General features: G+C 49.1%; 1 protein-coding gene and 1 non-coding gene across 2 annotated transcripts in view; one reads left to right on the top strand and one right to left on the bottom strand.

Annotated features, from left to right (window-relative positions):
* Window positions 1-673: 673 nt before the first annotated feature.
* Window positions 674-746, bottom strand: TRNAR-CCG (transfer RNA arginine (anticodon CCG)). The gene has a single exon. It is a non-coding gene; the product is annotated as a tRNA-Arg (tRNA).
* A 13,722-nt stretch (window positions 747-14,468) lies between these two features.
* SLC39A4 (solute carrier family 39 member 4) overlaps window positions 14,469-16,444 on the top strand; it is a 31,485-nt gene continuing 29,509 nt past the window's right edge. The window contains exon 1 of the mRNA XM_054984727.1: window positions 14,469-15,156. Within this exon, the coding sequence (XP_054840702.1) occupies window positions 14,965-15,156 (192 nt within the window). The 5' untranslated portion in view covers window positions 14,469-14,964. The remainder of the gene's footprint in view (window positions 15,157-16,444) is intronic.

Raw genomic sequence — 16,444 nt, 5'->3', positions numbered from 1 at the left:
GTTTGGACTGAAGCTCCCAGAGGGTGGAATGTTGCTCTGTCTTTTCTGTATTCATATCTCTATTCTGTTGCCTTTGAGGAGTGCCCCCACCTGTGCTCAATATTTCTAAATAAAGGAAATACTGCCAAGATCCCGCAAGGCTCCAGCACTCTCTCCCTCCAAGAGAACACTGGAGGAGACGAGAAGCAGGGCTTTTTCCGTGCTGGTGACCCGAATATGGAATTCTCGGCCCCCTTGATGTTTTCCTGGTGCCCTCCCTGGTTGTGACCAGGCACCGGGTGAAAACGTGTTTCTTTAGCTGGGCTTTTGATTGAGCCGTTGGTATGATTTAACTGTTTCACTATCCCTTGAGCGATCTTGGCTTTAGTTTGTGGCCTTTTTGAAGTTCTAAAATTATTGTATTTTCTAGATATTTGTATGTTGCTGGTTTTGGTTTAGGATTGCTTTAAACTTGTTTATAAGCTGCTTTGAGCTTTATGAAAAGTAGAACTCCCTTACATAAATACATAACTAAGTACTCTTCAGTAATAAATAAAGATGGCCTGACAGCCCTAAGAAAAGGAGCAAGAACTTCTCTTGCCTTTCCAGCTAATGGCATCATTTTACTGTTGTAATGCTGGCAGCAACCCAAACTCTTTTGGTGCTCTGACCTCTGAGGTGTAGCAAAAAAACCTAACCCAGGTGGGACTTGAACCCACAATTCCCAGCTCCGGAGGCTGATGCCTTATCCATTAGGCCACTGGGCCTTGATGGGGAACCTTTTTCTCTAGCGGTCTGCATTTGTGTAACAATGATCAGGGTATTTATATAATGATCATTGATTGTGTAACCATGAACTGGCCCAGGGCCAGTGGTTTTTTTTACATACTAATAAAAAAGACTAATCACTGGCCCTCAGGGAGGTGCTTGAGAACAAAGGAAAAGCAGAGAGACTCCTATACCTTTCCCACCACCAAGGAGATCGGCTCACCCTCCCCTCTGGGGGAAAAAAAAACCCCAGGACCTAACTGTGCCTGTGGAGGAGTTGCCTATGGGAAATATACTGTTGCTACCCAAATGTTTGCAGCACTTTTACAAGCATCATAAACAAACAAAAAGACGAGATGCTGCACTTGGAAAGCTACAATTTAATTTTCACAGCGTGGGACGGTGGTCCTCAGGGGCATGCCTGGTAGGACTGAGTGAGGACAAATGGGTGCTGTAGAGTCAGGGCCCTCCACCACCCAGGGACTCTGGCTGTGATGTGTGTTGTACGGAGAGTTGTTCCCCCAAGCTGTCACTTGTATTTTCTGCACAAAGGGGAGGCTATTACCGTCTGTATCATTCTCCAGGCTTACAGCTTGGCTGAGTGGCTGCTGACATTATTACTTATTTCTTTATACCCTGCCTTTCTCCTAAACAGGGACTCAAAGCAGCTCATGTTGCTCTCCTCTTCTACGTTTTTTCCTCCCAACAACTCTGAGGTACATTAGATGAGTGTGTGTGAGTGGGCCAAAGTCACCCAGTGGGCTTTAGTGTCAGAGTGGTGATTCGAACCTGGGTCTCCCAGATCCTAGTTAGATATTCTAACTGCTACATCACACTGACTCTCATAAGAATATCAGAAGAGTCCTGCTGGATCAGACCACACGGTGGTCAGCCAGTTGACCTGGAGGACTAACGGCATAGGTGCCGCCTCCTATCGCTGATATTCAGAGGTTTGCCACCTCTAACTATTAAGGTTCCTTTTGGACATCATAGCTAGTAATCATTGATGGGCCTCTCCATGAAGTTGTCTAATCCTTAACTATAATAGTGGCAATTACTACAGCCACTGAAAGGAGCTTTCAAGATATAATTACTCATTACACAGAGCCAGTTTGGTGTAGTGGTTAAAAGCGGCAGGACTCTAATCTGAAGAGCCAGGTTTGATTCCTCCCTCCTTCGCTTGAAGCCAGCCGGGTGACCTTGGTTCAGTCACAGCTTCTAGGAGCTCTCTCAGCCTCACCTACCTCACAGGGTGATTGTTGTTGTGGAGATAATAATAACATACTTTGTAAACTGCTCTGAGCGGGTGTTAAGTTGTCCCAAAGGGCAATATATAAATTGAATGTTGTCGTTGTCGTTGTTATTGAGGAAAGAAGTGTTTCCTTTTCTTTGTCCTGAATGTGTTGCTCATCAGTTTCATTGGATACCCCTGTCTGATACTGCAGGGGAGAGAGAAAAAGCTCTCTCTATCCACACTCTCCACCACTCATGCATAATTGTATAAACCTCTATTGTGTCCCTCCATAGCCATCGAGGTCGCAGACACTTCAGCCTTTCCTCACAGGAAAAATGCTCCAACCCCTTAGTCATCTTGGCTGCCCTCTTCTGCACTTTTTCCAGATTCTGCTTTGTCGGCAAATAGAGATGGACCCACGATTCTGCCTTTTACTGAATCTGACCCTTAGTCCATCAAGGTCTGCATTGCCTGCTCCGACTGGCAGCCAATCTCCGGGGTCTCAGGTGGAGGTCTTTCACATCACCTATAACCTGGTCCCTTTTAACTGGAGATGCTGGGAATTGAACCCCGGACCTTCTGCATGCCAAACAGATGTACCAACCCTCCAGGAACTGCTTTTTTTTTTTTTTTTTGCTGTTATAAATGAAGCTGCTTTGTCCGCTGCTAGAAGGTAGGCTGTGGGCTTTCTGTCAATGGCAGAGATTCTTCCAAAGAATGAATTAGGCACATCTTGATCTAAGAGGACCTTTTTCGCCTCTCAAGCTGAAGGCCTTAGCATAGATTAGTTGTTATGCTTTCATTGTTAAGGGATCAAAGTTGGGCCACTGTTGCCCTCTTTCCCTGCTCCCCATGGCTATTGTATTGTAAGCATAGTAGGCTTTTAAATAATAATAACCATAATAATAGTAACTGAGCTTACATACCACTGTTCTAGACAGATTAGTTCCCTATTTGGAGGGGTGAATAAAGTCAGTGCTGTTATTATCCCCAACATACAGCTGGGGAGCTGGGGCTGAGAGGAGTGGGTTGCCCAAGGCCACTTGCAGAGCTCGTGGCAAGAGTGGGAGTTGAACTAGCAGAGTCCAGACTTGCAACCCAGTCACTTAATCACTACGTGCTACAGCAGCTCTCTTATAATAATAACCGTGCTTATATACCACTCCTCTAGACAGATTAGTGCCTACTCAGAGCAGCGAACTAAGTCAGTGTTGTTATTATCCCCACAATGCAGCTGGGGAGCTGGGCTGATATGAGTGGCTTACCCAAGGCCACCTTCTGAGCTTATGGCAGTAGTGGGATTCAAACCGGCAGAGGGCTGTTTTGCAGCCCAACCACTTAACCACTGTGCTGTTTTAGTTCTGGTTTCGTGATTTTTTTAAGAGCCAGTGTGAATGTAGGAGCAGTAATTAAGTTACTTTTAAATTGATTAAATTGCTTTTTAAAAAATTTCTGTGCACACAGCAATGACGTCCTAGTTCCTTGGCCAGGCTAAACTTTCCCACCAGCGCTGGTGACTCTGTTGTTGCACTCTAAGATCCAACCCTCTTCTGTAGTCCTCTGGGTATCTCTTCTGGACTTCTGTGCCCTCTGATGACTGCCAAGTGAACCCACTCTGTGGGTAAAGTCTGAGCCAGAATCAGGCCCTTCGAGGCTGTTTATGAGGCATGTTATCGGCATTTTTTGCAGAATGCTGCGTCAGATGACTGATAATGGTGTGTGTGGACAAAGGGCTCCCAGAGAACAAGAAAATAAGGTGCAGGGAGTATGTCAGGACACAGAGCCTGCAGTTTTGGGAGAAGCTGCTGTCTGGAAACCCACAATATGGATAGGGGTGGGGGGCTCAGTCATTCCACCATGCCTGCCTTGTTTGGCCCAAGAAAGCGGGGCAAGATGCACAGGGCAGAGGGCTTTATTGACTAGGGATTTTCTACCTGGCCCTAGTTGCTGTATGGGTATGTAGTGTGATTGTGGGGGGGGGGCTACTCACTACCCCCTCCCCAGCAAGCACTGGCTGCACCCAGGGAATGACAGGGTGTGCCTCTTCATTGGGTGTGGCCCCAGAAATGTCTGCTGTTTAGAGAGATAGAAGCTGACAGGTGCCCCATGACTGCTGCTGGCCAATATCTTGACTTTGGGAGAACTTAAGGGGGGGGGGAGCCCCAGAGAGCCCAGCAACAGTGAAAAACTAGCAGTGAATTAAGTGTTGGTCACTAAAATCACATCATGCCTAAAGCACAGTGACTTCAGTTCCACTCAAATTCTGGGACAATGTTTGGCCTGGGTGCTGCGACAGTTGTCTGTATGATCATAGATCCAGAGGAGTTAGCCGTGTTAGTCTGCAGTAGCAAAATAGTAAAGAGTCCAGTAGCACCTTTAAGACTAACCAGCTTTACTGTAGCATAAGCTTTCGAGAACCACAGCTCTCTTCGTCAGATGCATCTCCACCTCTGTTGCACTGCAACAACTTTGCTCATCTGAGCAGGGCCCTTAGCAGGTGCCTCCCTACAGATGGGCGAGATCAACAACTGTGCATATGTGTGCCTTGTCTGTGGTGGCCCCACCCTGTGGAGTGGCCTGCCTGCGGAGGGGTTAGGAAGGCTCCATATTCCTGGCATTTCACAAACTATGTAAAGCAGCATTGTTCAGGAAAAGGAAATTGGGCTACATCATAACAGGAAAATGTATTGTGTTTCCACATACATAACGCCATGTTCTGCATTGTTTAATAGGTCATGTTTAATATTTATGCTTTGTTCAGACAACATCTTGCATTGCAGTGAGAAAGGGGAACTAAAAATAATGTAAATAAGTACATTTCCACGGATTCCGCTTTCCATTCACTGTGCCTTTCCAGCAGGCCAACCACGTCCAGTGCAGTAAAAATAAACAGGCCTCTGTTGGCACCTTAAAAACTAACAAGATTTTATTCCCGCATCAGCTTTTGTGGACTAGAGCCCTTGACAGTCTTTAAGATACCGAGATGGGCTATGGATAAGGTGCTAGGCTTTGGAGTAAGGAAGGGTGGGGTCAAGCCCACCTTGGGAGTGTTGTAACCGTGTGTCTGCCTCTATCTGTGCACTGCAAAATAGGAAGAACACAGACTGCAGCACCCTTGGTGGGGCTTCTATTCAACACAGTGAATTAATGGATTTGATCACACGCAAGAGATCAGAACTAAGTGGGGTGGTGGTGAAGAGTGCCCTCAAGTCATAGCTGACTTATGGCGACCCCTGGTGGCGTTAGGCAAGAGACTAACAGAGGTGGTTTGCCATTGCCTACCTCTGCAACCCTGGTCTTCGTTGGAGGTCTCCCATCCAAGTGCTAATCAAGCTCACCTGGGCCATCCAGGTCAGGGCCTGAACTCAGAGTATCTGATTCAAAAGATAAGCTCAGCTATGGACTTGCAAGGGCATCTTTGGATAGCCCCCCGATCATCCAGTGATCACATAGACCTGGCTTGCCTTAGAGGAATGCTTTCAGAATCACCTTCAGAAAGCTTTGGGGGACATTGTGATGGAGTGATTAGGGTGGCAAGATGGGGAGGACCCGGCGTTGAAATCGCCACAGTCAGTGCTGGAGACAAGAAGAGCAGGCATCCGTGAACGGAGGCCCAGCCGCAGCTCCCAGGCTGAAAATTAGCCCACAGCTATCAGAGGAATTTTGCCGGGTTGGCTGTCTTGCTTTAAACTGTACTGTTTAGTTTGGTTAGGAAGTTTCTGTCAGCTGCCGTGGGGAGAAAAGCAACACAGAAGTGGCTTCATATCTAATTAAATGGTGTATTTGTGTGTGTGTGTGTGAGAGAGAGAGACACACACAAACACACACACACACACAAAGCAGTTTGACAGATCATGAGTTTCTTAACCTTCTGCTCTCTGTGTGCAGGAGCCATGATCAGATGCAGGCAAACCTCCAGTTTCGTTGGTTGGTTAATCAGATGAAACGGGCCAGGGAGACTCCTTGTATAATATGAGAGAGACACACCTGAACTCAGGAGCTGTTCCTGGTCACCGGTGTGAGAAGTCCTCCCCGCTGTCTCCTATTTATTAGCACCTTGAGTTCTTTTAAACATTTGTGTCACTCTCTCTCCCTCCCATGCCATGTGCCTGAGGCAGCTTGCAATAATTCCATTTCAACACACACATCAAAGCACAAGCCCCATAAAACAAGAAAGAAAACTGTTAAAAAAGAAGCCGCTGCTAGCAGTCACATAAAAACAGATAAAGCGTGAGAATGAAGACTAAAAGCTTCTTCTGGAAAAAAATCTCACAGCAGGGCCGCTGCACTGAAGCGTAGCTACATAAAGTCCTTTTTGCAGGGCTGGTGCCGGGGGAGGCTTAAAGGGAAGAGATCCCTCTGGTGCCTGCAGTGTTTATGAGCTGTGCCTGGCTGGATGCAAATCAGAAGCGAGCAGAGATCTAATACTGGCAGGATGTAGTCTTCTACACATGCCTGCAAGCAACCTAGCGGTGCAGTTTGAACTAGCTGCAGCTTCTGGACAGTAGCTGAAGGCAGCCCCATGTACAGCACATTGCAGTAGTCTAGCCTGGATGTAATCAGTGCATAGATACCTGTAGGCATATTGCTCCTCTGAGGGAAAGGCTGCAGCTGGCTTACCATCAGAAACTGGCTGAATATTTCGCTTGCCATGGAGGAGCACATGCACGCGGCACACAGGTTGTACGCATGCATGTTCACTGTAATGTAAGTACAGGGCTACTGTCAAAAAGAAGGCTGTGCTGTAGCAGCCTTACTGCAAACATCGGAAATGGCAGGTTAAGTCTGTTTTGGCACCGATTTATGTAGCCTGTGTGACCCTTAAAGTCTTGGACCCTGGTCCTTTTGCTTGGTGTCAGCCGTAATGAATTGGGGGAAGGGGCTAGCGTTGCCCTCTCTGGGTTGGGAAATCCTTGGAGATTTAGAGGTGGATCCCGGAAAGGGCAGAGTTTAGTAAGGAGAGGAACCTCAGCTGGGTATCATGCAAAAGAGGCCACGCTCTGAAGCTGCCATTTTCTCCAGGGGGACTGATCTCTGTAGTATGGAGATTGGTCGTAATTCCAGGGGATCTCCAGCCCCCACCTGGAGGCTGGCAACCCTAGAAGAGCACATTTTAAACCTGTGGTTAAGAGTTCAGTTCTAGGCAGAGATGCACCTTTCTAAGATGCAGAGGAGTTAGCTGTGTTAGTCTGTAGTAGGAAAATAGTAAGGAGTCCAAGAGCACCTTTAAGACTAACCAACTTTATTGTAGCATAAGCTTTTGAGAGCCACAGCTCTCTTCATCTGATGAAGAGAGCTGTGGCTCTCAAAAGCTTATGCTATGATAAAGTCAGTTAGTCTTAAAGGTGCTCTTGGACTCCTTACTATTTTGCACCCTCCTAAGTACATTGCTGTCACTCGGCTTGCTTCTCTGCTTAGAACGGCACTGTGAACATTTAGGTGATCAGTTGTCCTGGTTTCCATGCTGCCTTGATGGGAAAGTTTCCACATCCCCCTGCCTGCCAAGGAGCCCCTCCCTGTGCTTTGCGAAGGATCTTGGGGACAGAGATGGGAGGGCATGTTCTATGGCGGTGGTTACTCATTCATTTCATGCTAGCGGCTAGCCTTGACATTTGAACTTGATGGGATTAAAACTCCCTGCTCTAGAATTCTTTTCTGTCAAGAAAGGCACAAGAAACCAAGGCCAGCTGGTGTGCTTCCCCTTGCCCCCTGCCCATGCCTCCCTACTTTGTGAGGTGCTCACTCTCTACACACAAGACACACACACACGAGAGTGAATATTTGAGGCTGCAGACATCCCAGCTATGAGGAAGTTCAGAAGATGATTCTGATGGGGAACCCCCAAGGAAATCAATTCAGATTCCCACGATGTTGAAAGACTTTGAGTTACCGTCTGATGAAAGAGACACAAAGCAGGTACAAGCGATTCTGCTCATCTTTGGCAGGAGAAGGTAATCCTGAAACGGAGGAAAGGGGAGGAAGGGACGTTCTGTTCCCACTGGAAATGAGTCACCCCTTTCAATGGACAGTCTCACTTCTCCTAGAAAGGCAGATGGAGAAAGATGGCTGTGTCACATCCTACAACGTGGTTTGTGTGGAGAGGCTACGTCCCTTTTCATTCCAGGCAACACCTACCACATGATGGCTGCAATCCTGCGCGCACTTCCCTTGAGATTAAACTCTGTTGAACTTTGCGGGGCTGTAGCAGCCAAAAAGAGAAGCTCCAGGGAACAGGCGAATTAGCTTGTTACTTAATTTAATTAGATTAAAAACACACGAAATATGGATATGCTGCCTTTCCCCAGAAGTGGGCCCAAAGCTGCATTTTGTGAGGAAGACAAGCTCAGCCACGCGGCAACTATTGGAGAGCCCACCATTAGCCACCTCGAGTAATCCCCTTGTAGAGTGCCAAGCGCTCTCCCTCCCCGCTTCCTCAGCCACATCACAACCCCATGAGGAATCGTAGCCAAGGCTCTCTGCTTAGTCTGGGGGTGAAGAGGCCAGCTCCCTGCTGATTCACTCTGGGAAAGCCTCCCCAGGCTCTTTGGAACAATGCCCCTCCCCGACACACCCAACGGAGGGAGGGGCATGCTCCAGGTAGTGCTTACCTGTTCAGGTGTGCAGGGGCTGCCCCAGAGGAACAGCCCAAACTCTGAAACAGGTCTGAAGGAGTGCAATCAAACTTCAGAAAGGGGGGCATTCTTGGCCGTGTCTGACTTGCTATTACTGCAGTAACAGGCTTTCTGGCGTCAGCTTTCATGGGGTGTGATTTTTAATTGGCTGATATATTTACAGGGTGCAAGGGCAGGGGCACCATGAATCCTTGAGCCAAAAGGACTCAGAGATCTGTGACATTTCTGTGCAAAACTGAAAAGAATGCCAGCCTGAAGGCAGAGTTTGCCAACTTGCAGCCAGGGCCTGGTGATCTCCTGGAATTGTGGTTGATCTCCAGACTACAGAGAGCAGTTCCCCTGGAGAAAATGGCTGCTTTGAAGTGTGTGGGGGGGGAACTCTATGGTATTATCACCCCTTCCCAGGTTCCACCCACCCCCAATCACCAGCAATTTCCCAAGCCAGAGTTGGCAACTGTAAAGGATTTCTCTCTCACGAAGATGTTAGCATACAAAGCAAGGAAACCAGTGCAGATGGGGACATTACAATGGCACAGGAGCAAAGCCGCTTGGGAGGGACCCGGCCAGTAGTGAGGATTGGTAGGATGGGCAAGCCTACATGCTCCTTGGGCACTGCCACCAGGGGCCAGGTCTAAAAGAGCTAGTGTGATGTAGTGGTTAGTGTTGGACTAGGATCGGGGACACGCAGGTTTGACTCCCCACTCTGCCACTGAAGCCTGCTTGATGACCTTGGGCCACTCACGCACCCACCTCACAGGGTTGTTGTGAGGATAAAATGGAAGAGAGGAGAATGGTGTAAGCCACTTTAAGTACCTATCGGGGACGAAAGAGGGGCATAAATGAAGTGAATAAATAAGCCGAGTGGTCTTGGTAGCTCTGGCTCAACTCGGGGAAGCCGAGGGCCGTTGTGGCCGTTGCTGGCTGGTTCTGAACTTGGCAGGCCCTGTCTCACTGCCAGCATCTCTGGGGCTCAGCTCAGTGGGCTTCTAGGAAACAACAGCCCTCCCAGGCGGGGCCACTGGGAACTTTTCCAATAAGTTAAAAAGGGTTGAGCCACTCCTGACAGAAAGTGAATTCTCGCCCCACGGCTGCTGTTTGATGCTCCTGCGAGCATTGCGTGGAAATGTCCTCAACCTCCAAGCCCTCCTGCATTTCCGGGCCCTTTGGAGCTAATGTTTTTATTTCTCTGTATGTGTGCGTGTGCACACCAGTTTATCTTTCAGAGGAAACATGTCTCACCCCCCAAACATCCAGCCTGATGAATTCTGCAGACCTCAGAACTTTGCACACTGTTTTGTCATGCAGGGCTTTAATTCCTGGAATCTTTTTTGTTCCCACTGAAAGCTCTCACTATAGTTTGGAGCTGTAGGCTCATTTCCTAATTTGTCACTTAACAGCCCTTTTCTCAAAATCTTGTTGAGGGTGGAGGAATGACTCATGATAATCCCTCCAAACTTGTGCGGTGACTAATTCCCTGTAGGGGAAAATAGTAGAGTCCAGTAGCACCTTTAAGACTAACCAACTTTATTGTAGCATAAGCTTTCGAGAACCACAGCTCTCTTCATCAGGTGCTACTGGACTCTTTTACTATTTTGCAGCTACAGACTAACATGGCTAACTCCTCTGGATCTGTAGGGGAAAGACAGTCTGCACAAGTTCAGAGGCATTTTCAGTTTTATGTCATTATTCTAATGATTGGTTCCACAGCTGAATCCTTGAGGTCTTCCTTGGCCAGGGCCAAGGCTCCAAGCCAGGCCTGGGATGATCGCAGGGAGAGAGGGGGCTTCACTTGCCCCTCCCCATTTTGTGTTATGGCGCTGGCAAAGCATCTTCTTTGGCATTACTGGCCCCTTACAGGAGCTAAGCCCCAAGGATAAGATAAATCCCAGGTGAGTCTGTACCTCTAGGCAAGCCTCTAGCTCTTATTTTGAGAATGGGGGCAGCGTTGGAACCACCACCACCGAATGAACGATCCTTCCCTAATAGCTGTTTATTTTGGCTGTAGCTGTCTGGCTTTTAGGGGAAATGATTTTAAGGGGCTTAGCTAGTACAAACAGCCCCGTTGTTCTGCCTGGCTGAATTTCTGTCTTTGGAGATGTCATGCATGAAGACTTCCTAGTCTCATTCTAAAATGGAATTACTCATGAGCACCCGTGGAGATGAAGCAAATGTTTGTGCAATCCCTGCGCAGAGGTGAAGTTCTGTGACATCAAAAGAAAAACAATGACATTGCAGGTTGTTTGTTCTGTGGGAAATTGGGGATCTTGATAATCACATAATGCTTCAGAGCATTCAAAACACTTCCGATGCCTTACCTTTATTTACTTAGAAAATTTGCTTGCTGTCTCTCTATAGACCATTTCAAGGTGGTTTGCAAAAACAATATGACAAAACTGACAGCGTAAAAACAAGCCATTAAAAACAAGTTGGAGCATAAAATACTATTTGATTTATATACCGCCCTTCAGAATGACAACACCCACTCAGAGCGGTTTACAAAGTGTGTTATTATTATCCTCAGGACAACCACCCTGTGAGGTGGACAGGGCTGAGAGAGCTGCAGGAAGCTGTGACTGACGCAAGGCCGCCCAGCTGGCTTCAAGCGGAGGAGTGGGGAATCAAACCTGGTTCTCCAGGTTAGAGTCCCGCGCTCTTAACCACTACACCAAACAGGCTGTCTAGCAGTAAAAGCAGTATGAAAGAACATAGACCCCAAGAGCCAGCATGGTTTTGTGGTTGGAGTGCTAGACTGGAGCCAGACTCAGGTTCAAATCCTCACTTACCATGAAGCTTGTTGGGTGACTGTCAAGGAGGAATTTTCTTCCAGGCCAGACTGGCTGGGTAACCTGGAGGTTTTTTGCCTTCCTCTGTGCATAGACCAGCAGTCATTGGGGTGGGGTGGGGGGGGAGATAGCTATGAATGTCCCACATTGTGCAGGGGGCTGGACTAGATGACCCTTAGGGGTATCTTCCAGCTCTGTTTCTAGGTCATCGTCTCTCAGCCTAACCTACCTCACAGGATTGTTGCAAGAATAAAACAGAGGAGGGGAGAACTTTAAATGCTTCCCTGAGCTTCTTGGAGGAAGGGCGGGATAAAAATGTGCTAAAATGTATAATAATAAAAGCATCCATCCATCTGGGGAACATGTAACTCCTCAGAAATTGAAGCTAGGAGTCTCAAAACTGGCCAACAGCTTCAGGACGAGGGCAGGAATTGCAATGCCAAAAATGAAGGGAATCTGAACATCCTAGCATGGATTAGCTCGACAGCATTCCTCTGCCATTTACTCATAGGGTTACTCATGAGAAGCTGGGAAAGTGCAGGCAGCACAGACAGGAAGGCTGAAAAACGGGGCTTAACAGCTTCCCTGACCCATGTGGCGTAGTGCTTAGCATGTCCTACTAGGAGCAAGGCAATCCAGGCTCAAGTCTGTACTGTGCCACTAAAAGTTGCTAGCAGATTTTGGGTCAATCACACACACTGAGCCAGACCTACTTTGCAGGGATGTTGTGAGGATAAAATGGAGGGCAGATAGACGAATGTCAGCTGCTTTGGGTCCTCACAGAGGAGAACAGTAGGGTATGAAATTTGCCCTAAAGCTAATATATCAGTCTTAGAATTGCTTATACTCTGTTTCAACATTTCTTCATCTCTGTATTAGATTTCTGCTGGTTTTAAATCTTAGCAAATTTGCACTTGTAGACGATTACATTGTTGATTGAAATGTCATGAAATGGACTGTACTGACTCGCACTGTGTAATTTGCCTTGAGTCTCCAGGAGAAAGGCAGACCATAAATAACGTAAACAAAAATAAAATTAAAATAACGTTGGCCACAATTCACCAAAAAGGGCCAGGCTGTTGCTTCACCCAGAGTTGCTGCAACTCTTTCAGCAGGAAGCAAAGCCACTCCTTCAGGATTCAAACCATATGGCGAGCACAGGGAGTGCAGATGCATCTGACAAAGAGAGCTGTGGTTCTCAAAAGCTTATGCTACAGTAAAGTTGGTTAGTCTTAAAGGTGCTACTGGACTCTTTTTCTATTTTGCTACAACAGACTAACACGGCTAACTCCTCTGGACCTTATTTAAAAGCTTGTGTAAGAAGACATATTTTGACTGTGTACCAAAACTAAAGTAAGGTGGGTGCCAGGCAAACCTGAAGGGGAAGGGCATTCCAAAGGCAGGGCACCACCACTGAAAAGGCTCCGTCCCTGGTCGCCATCTGCCGCATCTTGCTCCTGGGGCTTGCTCCTGGCCACCAGTGCCCATCTAGGACAGGTCATGGGGAATGTTCCTGGCAAGATAAAGAGGCAATCTCTGCCCCTGCTGTCAGGTTGTCATCCTGATCTGATTTCTTTTCTTAAAGTGGTGAAACTTTCCAACCAGGATTTCTGGATTTTCTTGCCAGCTGTTTAAAAGGCGTGAGGCTTTCCAGTTAGAGGAGCAGGCAGATGACTCAGAACATCTGAGTTTCATTCCCAGCAGGTAGAAGAGGGTGTGGGTCCTAATGGTCAGGGCAAAAGCAAGCTGAGTGAATTGGGGCCTTTGGGGCCCTACTCCCTTTGGGGGAGCCACTGACGGGACAGGATGGTTCTCCTCCCACCCTTTGGGGTGGCTGGCAGAAGGTGGCCAGGCAAAGCCCTTGGCCTCCACACGGAGCATAATAATAGAAATTGCCAACCTTGCACCCTTTGCAATTTACCCCAGCACTGAATTAATTCGCTTTATTTATAGTCTGCCTTTCTCGCGGAACCTCAAGGCAGATTACAAAAATTAACACAATAGAATCTCAAGTGCTATAAGACTGGATAACTTCGAGAACCAGACAATAAAACCTGTACAGCATATCAAAAATGCAAAAACTAGATTACAGATTTTTTAAAAACGCACTGAAAACTGTCTATTGCATACAATCTGATTGCTTTTGAAAAGAATCTTCCTGAATAATTCCAGTTGTACTATAGCTCTTTATAAAAAATCCCCTCCCAATGAATTCCGTTTTGTGCATTCTGTAGAATGAAAGAAGTGTGGGAGTCTTCCGGACCTCCTCAGGCAGGCAGTTCCACAAGATGGGAGCTGCCACTGAGAATTATCATGAATGGCCAGTTGCTGGATATTACACCCATGCTGAGTAGTATATCTTCAGAAAACTTTGTACAGATGAGCACAGCTGTTGCAGTGGACCATATCAGGAGGGGCCTTCATCAGATATATGGATCTTAGGCCATGCAGGGCTTTGTAGGTGTTAGTCAATACATTGAACTGAACCAAGGAACTAACTGGCAACCACTGGAGCATCTGCAGACCAGGTATGCCTGCCTCACCTAGCTCCCAATAACAAACTCCAGCATTATGTACAAACAGGAGCTACTGGAATGTCTTCAAGGGCAGACCCACAAAGAGTGTATTACAGTAGTCTAGCTTGAAGGTTGCTGTGGTGTGGAGCCATGTGGCCAGATCAGCTGAGTAAAGAAAGGGAGGCATCTTCCAGACCAGGCATTTTAACAAGGAATAGTCAAAGGAGTCTCTCTCTCACACTTTCAAGCCAAAGACCTTTTGGAAAAAAAAGGAAACTGATGTTTTAAAAATGGCTGCGTTGTGAACGCTCAATTTTAAGCTGAGCTCCTCTACAAAGGTCCAGGAAACCCCCTTACTTTTTTAAAAATAGGATCTCAGCCGAGGGCATTGCGCACGAGCTCAGAGGTGCTCCATAACTTTTTAAAAAATGGGGGAAATCCCATGCTCAGAAACACGAGTCTTTTGAAAAAATAAAATTGTATCTGAGCGTGTGCAGAGAGAGACTCCTGCTTCCTAAAGAAACAGCACAACTGCGTGCGTCTGAGCTTGCGCAGAGTGGCCTCTGTTACCACACTTTTTGAAAAAACCCGCGTCTTCTACAAACTGGGGAAGTTCAACCATGGAGCCGCGAAGCGCTCCCGACGCCAGTTCCCGCAGCCTCCTGCGCCGGCGGCAGGGCAGGGCCGGGCCGGGCCGCTGAGCCAGTAGCATCGCAGCGGGCTGGCCCCCTTCCCCGACACCACACCCTCAGGCCGCGGGGGCCGTGCGGCGGCCCCCGGGGGAGGAGGCGGCGGCCCGCCCGGCCCCGTCATCGCCACCCCCGTGGTTGGGCAAGAGCGGAGCATCCCCGGCGCTCCCGACGGGGCGTCTTCCTTCGCACGACGGGCCGCGCTCGACCACAAGCCTGCCGGACAGCCGCGCCGACACGCGCAAGCCCCGACGGCCAGCAGGCGCAGAGCCCACCCGGCGGTCGCGCACCCTTGCTGGGCAGCAGCAACAAGCACCACCGGAGCCGGCCCCTCGACGGTCCAAGCCCGCCAGCCAGCCAGCCATGCTGCTCGCGTCGCTCCTTCTGCTCCTCCTGGCCGGGGCCGAGACGGCCGGGGCCGACCCGCGGGACGCCAGCCTGGAGCTGGAGCGGCTGCTGGCGTCGGGCGAAGGCGCTCTGCCGCGGAGCACCGTCGAAGCCCTGTTAAATATCGCCGCGGCTCGTGTGCAGTGCCCGGCCGGGCCGTGTGGAAAGGTAACGCGGGCGGAGAGGGTGGTGCGCGCCTGGGGCAAACTCCAGCCCGGGAGGAGGAGGGCGGCGAGGGCTGTCGGCGGACGCACCGCGAGCCCCCCGGAGGGCAGGCAGCGGGCGCCGGACCACCCACCACGCGGGGCCGCTCCCCCGGAGCTCTCTCCCAGAGCCGGTGCGAAGGCTGGGGTTGCCCCAAGCGGGGGCACGGCGGCCCCGTCCCGCTCCCTCCAGGGCTGGCGCGGCACTCGCTGGGTGCAGACCCCGGGGACTCGCCCCAGACCCGGCTACTGAAGAGGGCATGCCGTGCCCCTGCCGGGCTGCCGAGCTCTGTGCGTGCACACCCCTCCTCCGAAGCGGCATCCAAATCTGCCCCCTTGCAGAAAAAGCAAGTGGCCGGTGTTCCAGATTAATTAGCAAGAAGCCACTTAGGGTTCTTACTGATTAACCGACTCGGACGTAAGTCCCATTGTGTTCCACGGGGCTTACTCCGAGAAAAGCCTTAAAGGCTTAGATATGCCACTTTTCAGGCCGGGCCTAATTTGCAGGGCTGCTGCATTGGTATTTGAGAGTGGGAAGGTCAAACGTGCCCTGCAGTTATATTGGGAGGGGGCAGGAAGGAATTTGCCTCCAGGCCAGATCTGCTGGGAATCCTGGAGGGGTTTTTTTGCTTTGCTCTGGGCATAGAGTAGGGGTGTGTGTGTGTGTGAAGGGAGGCAGTAGCTGTGAATTTCCTGCATTGTGCAGGTGGACAAGATGACCCTGGGGGGTCCCTTTCAACTCTTGGTTTCACCACGAGGGTGATCAGCCACAGTTTGTCCATGTACACGGTGCCCGCTGTGATTGCATTTTGCACAGCCCCTGTCACACACGAGCCTTGTGTCCTCGTGAATATCCTTTGTTCAGACCTTCTGCTGAGCCCAGGCAGGCCTGTGTGTTCAGTTCTGCTTTCCCCTCCTGAAGAGCCACAAAATGTGATCATTTAGGGGGGAGGGGGTTCCTCTGTTCTTTCCCAGCTGGTGTATACACAGCTTAGATCCCCCCTCCTAGTGCTTCTCCTCCCTGAAACAGCTGCCCCGGGTGCTGCCTCTGCAAAAGAGAAAAAAAGCCTTTAAAAATAAACATAGAAGAAAATATAACCTGTAATTTAAACTATGTTTTATGTCGTTAGTGAGCAATAGACTACTCTTTAGTTAGTAGTTCTGTCCTACCTTCCTCCAGGGAGCTCAGGGCAAGACATGTCATTCTCCTCCCCACCATTTTATCCTCACAGCAACCCTGTGAGGTAGGTTAG

The sequence above is a fragment of the Eublepharis macularius genome, chromosome 7 (genome assembly GCF_028583425.1).
Source record: "Eublepharis macularius isolate TG4126 chromosome 7, MPM_Emac_v1.0, whole genome shotgun sequence".
In the NCBI taxonomy this organism is placed as follows: domain Eukaryota; kingdom Metazoa; phylum Chordata; class Lepidosauria; order Squamata; family Eublepharidae; genus Eublepharis; species Eublepharis macularius.
The sequence above is the reverse complement of the archived record's forward strand: the minus strand, read 5'-3'. Positions and strand labels throughout refer to the sequence as shown.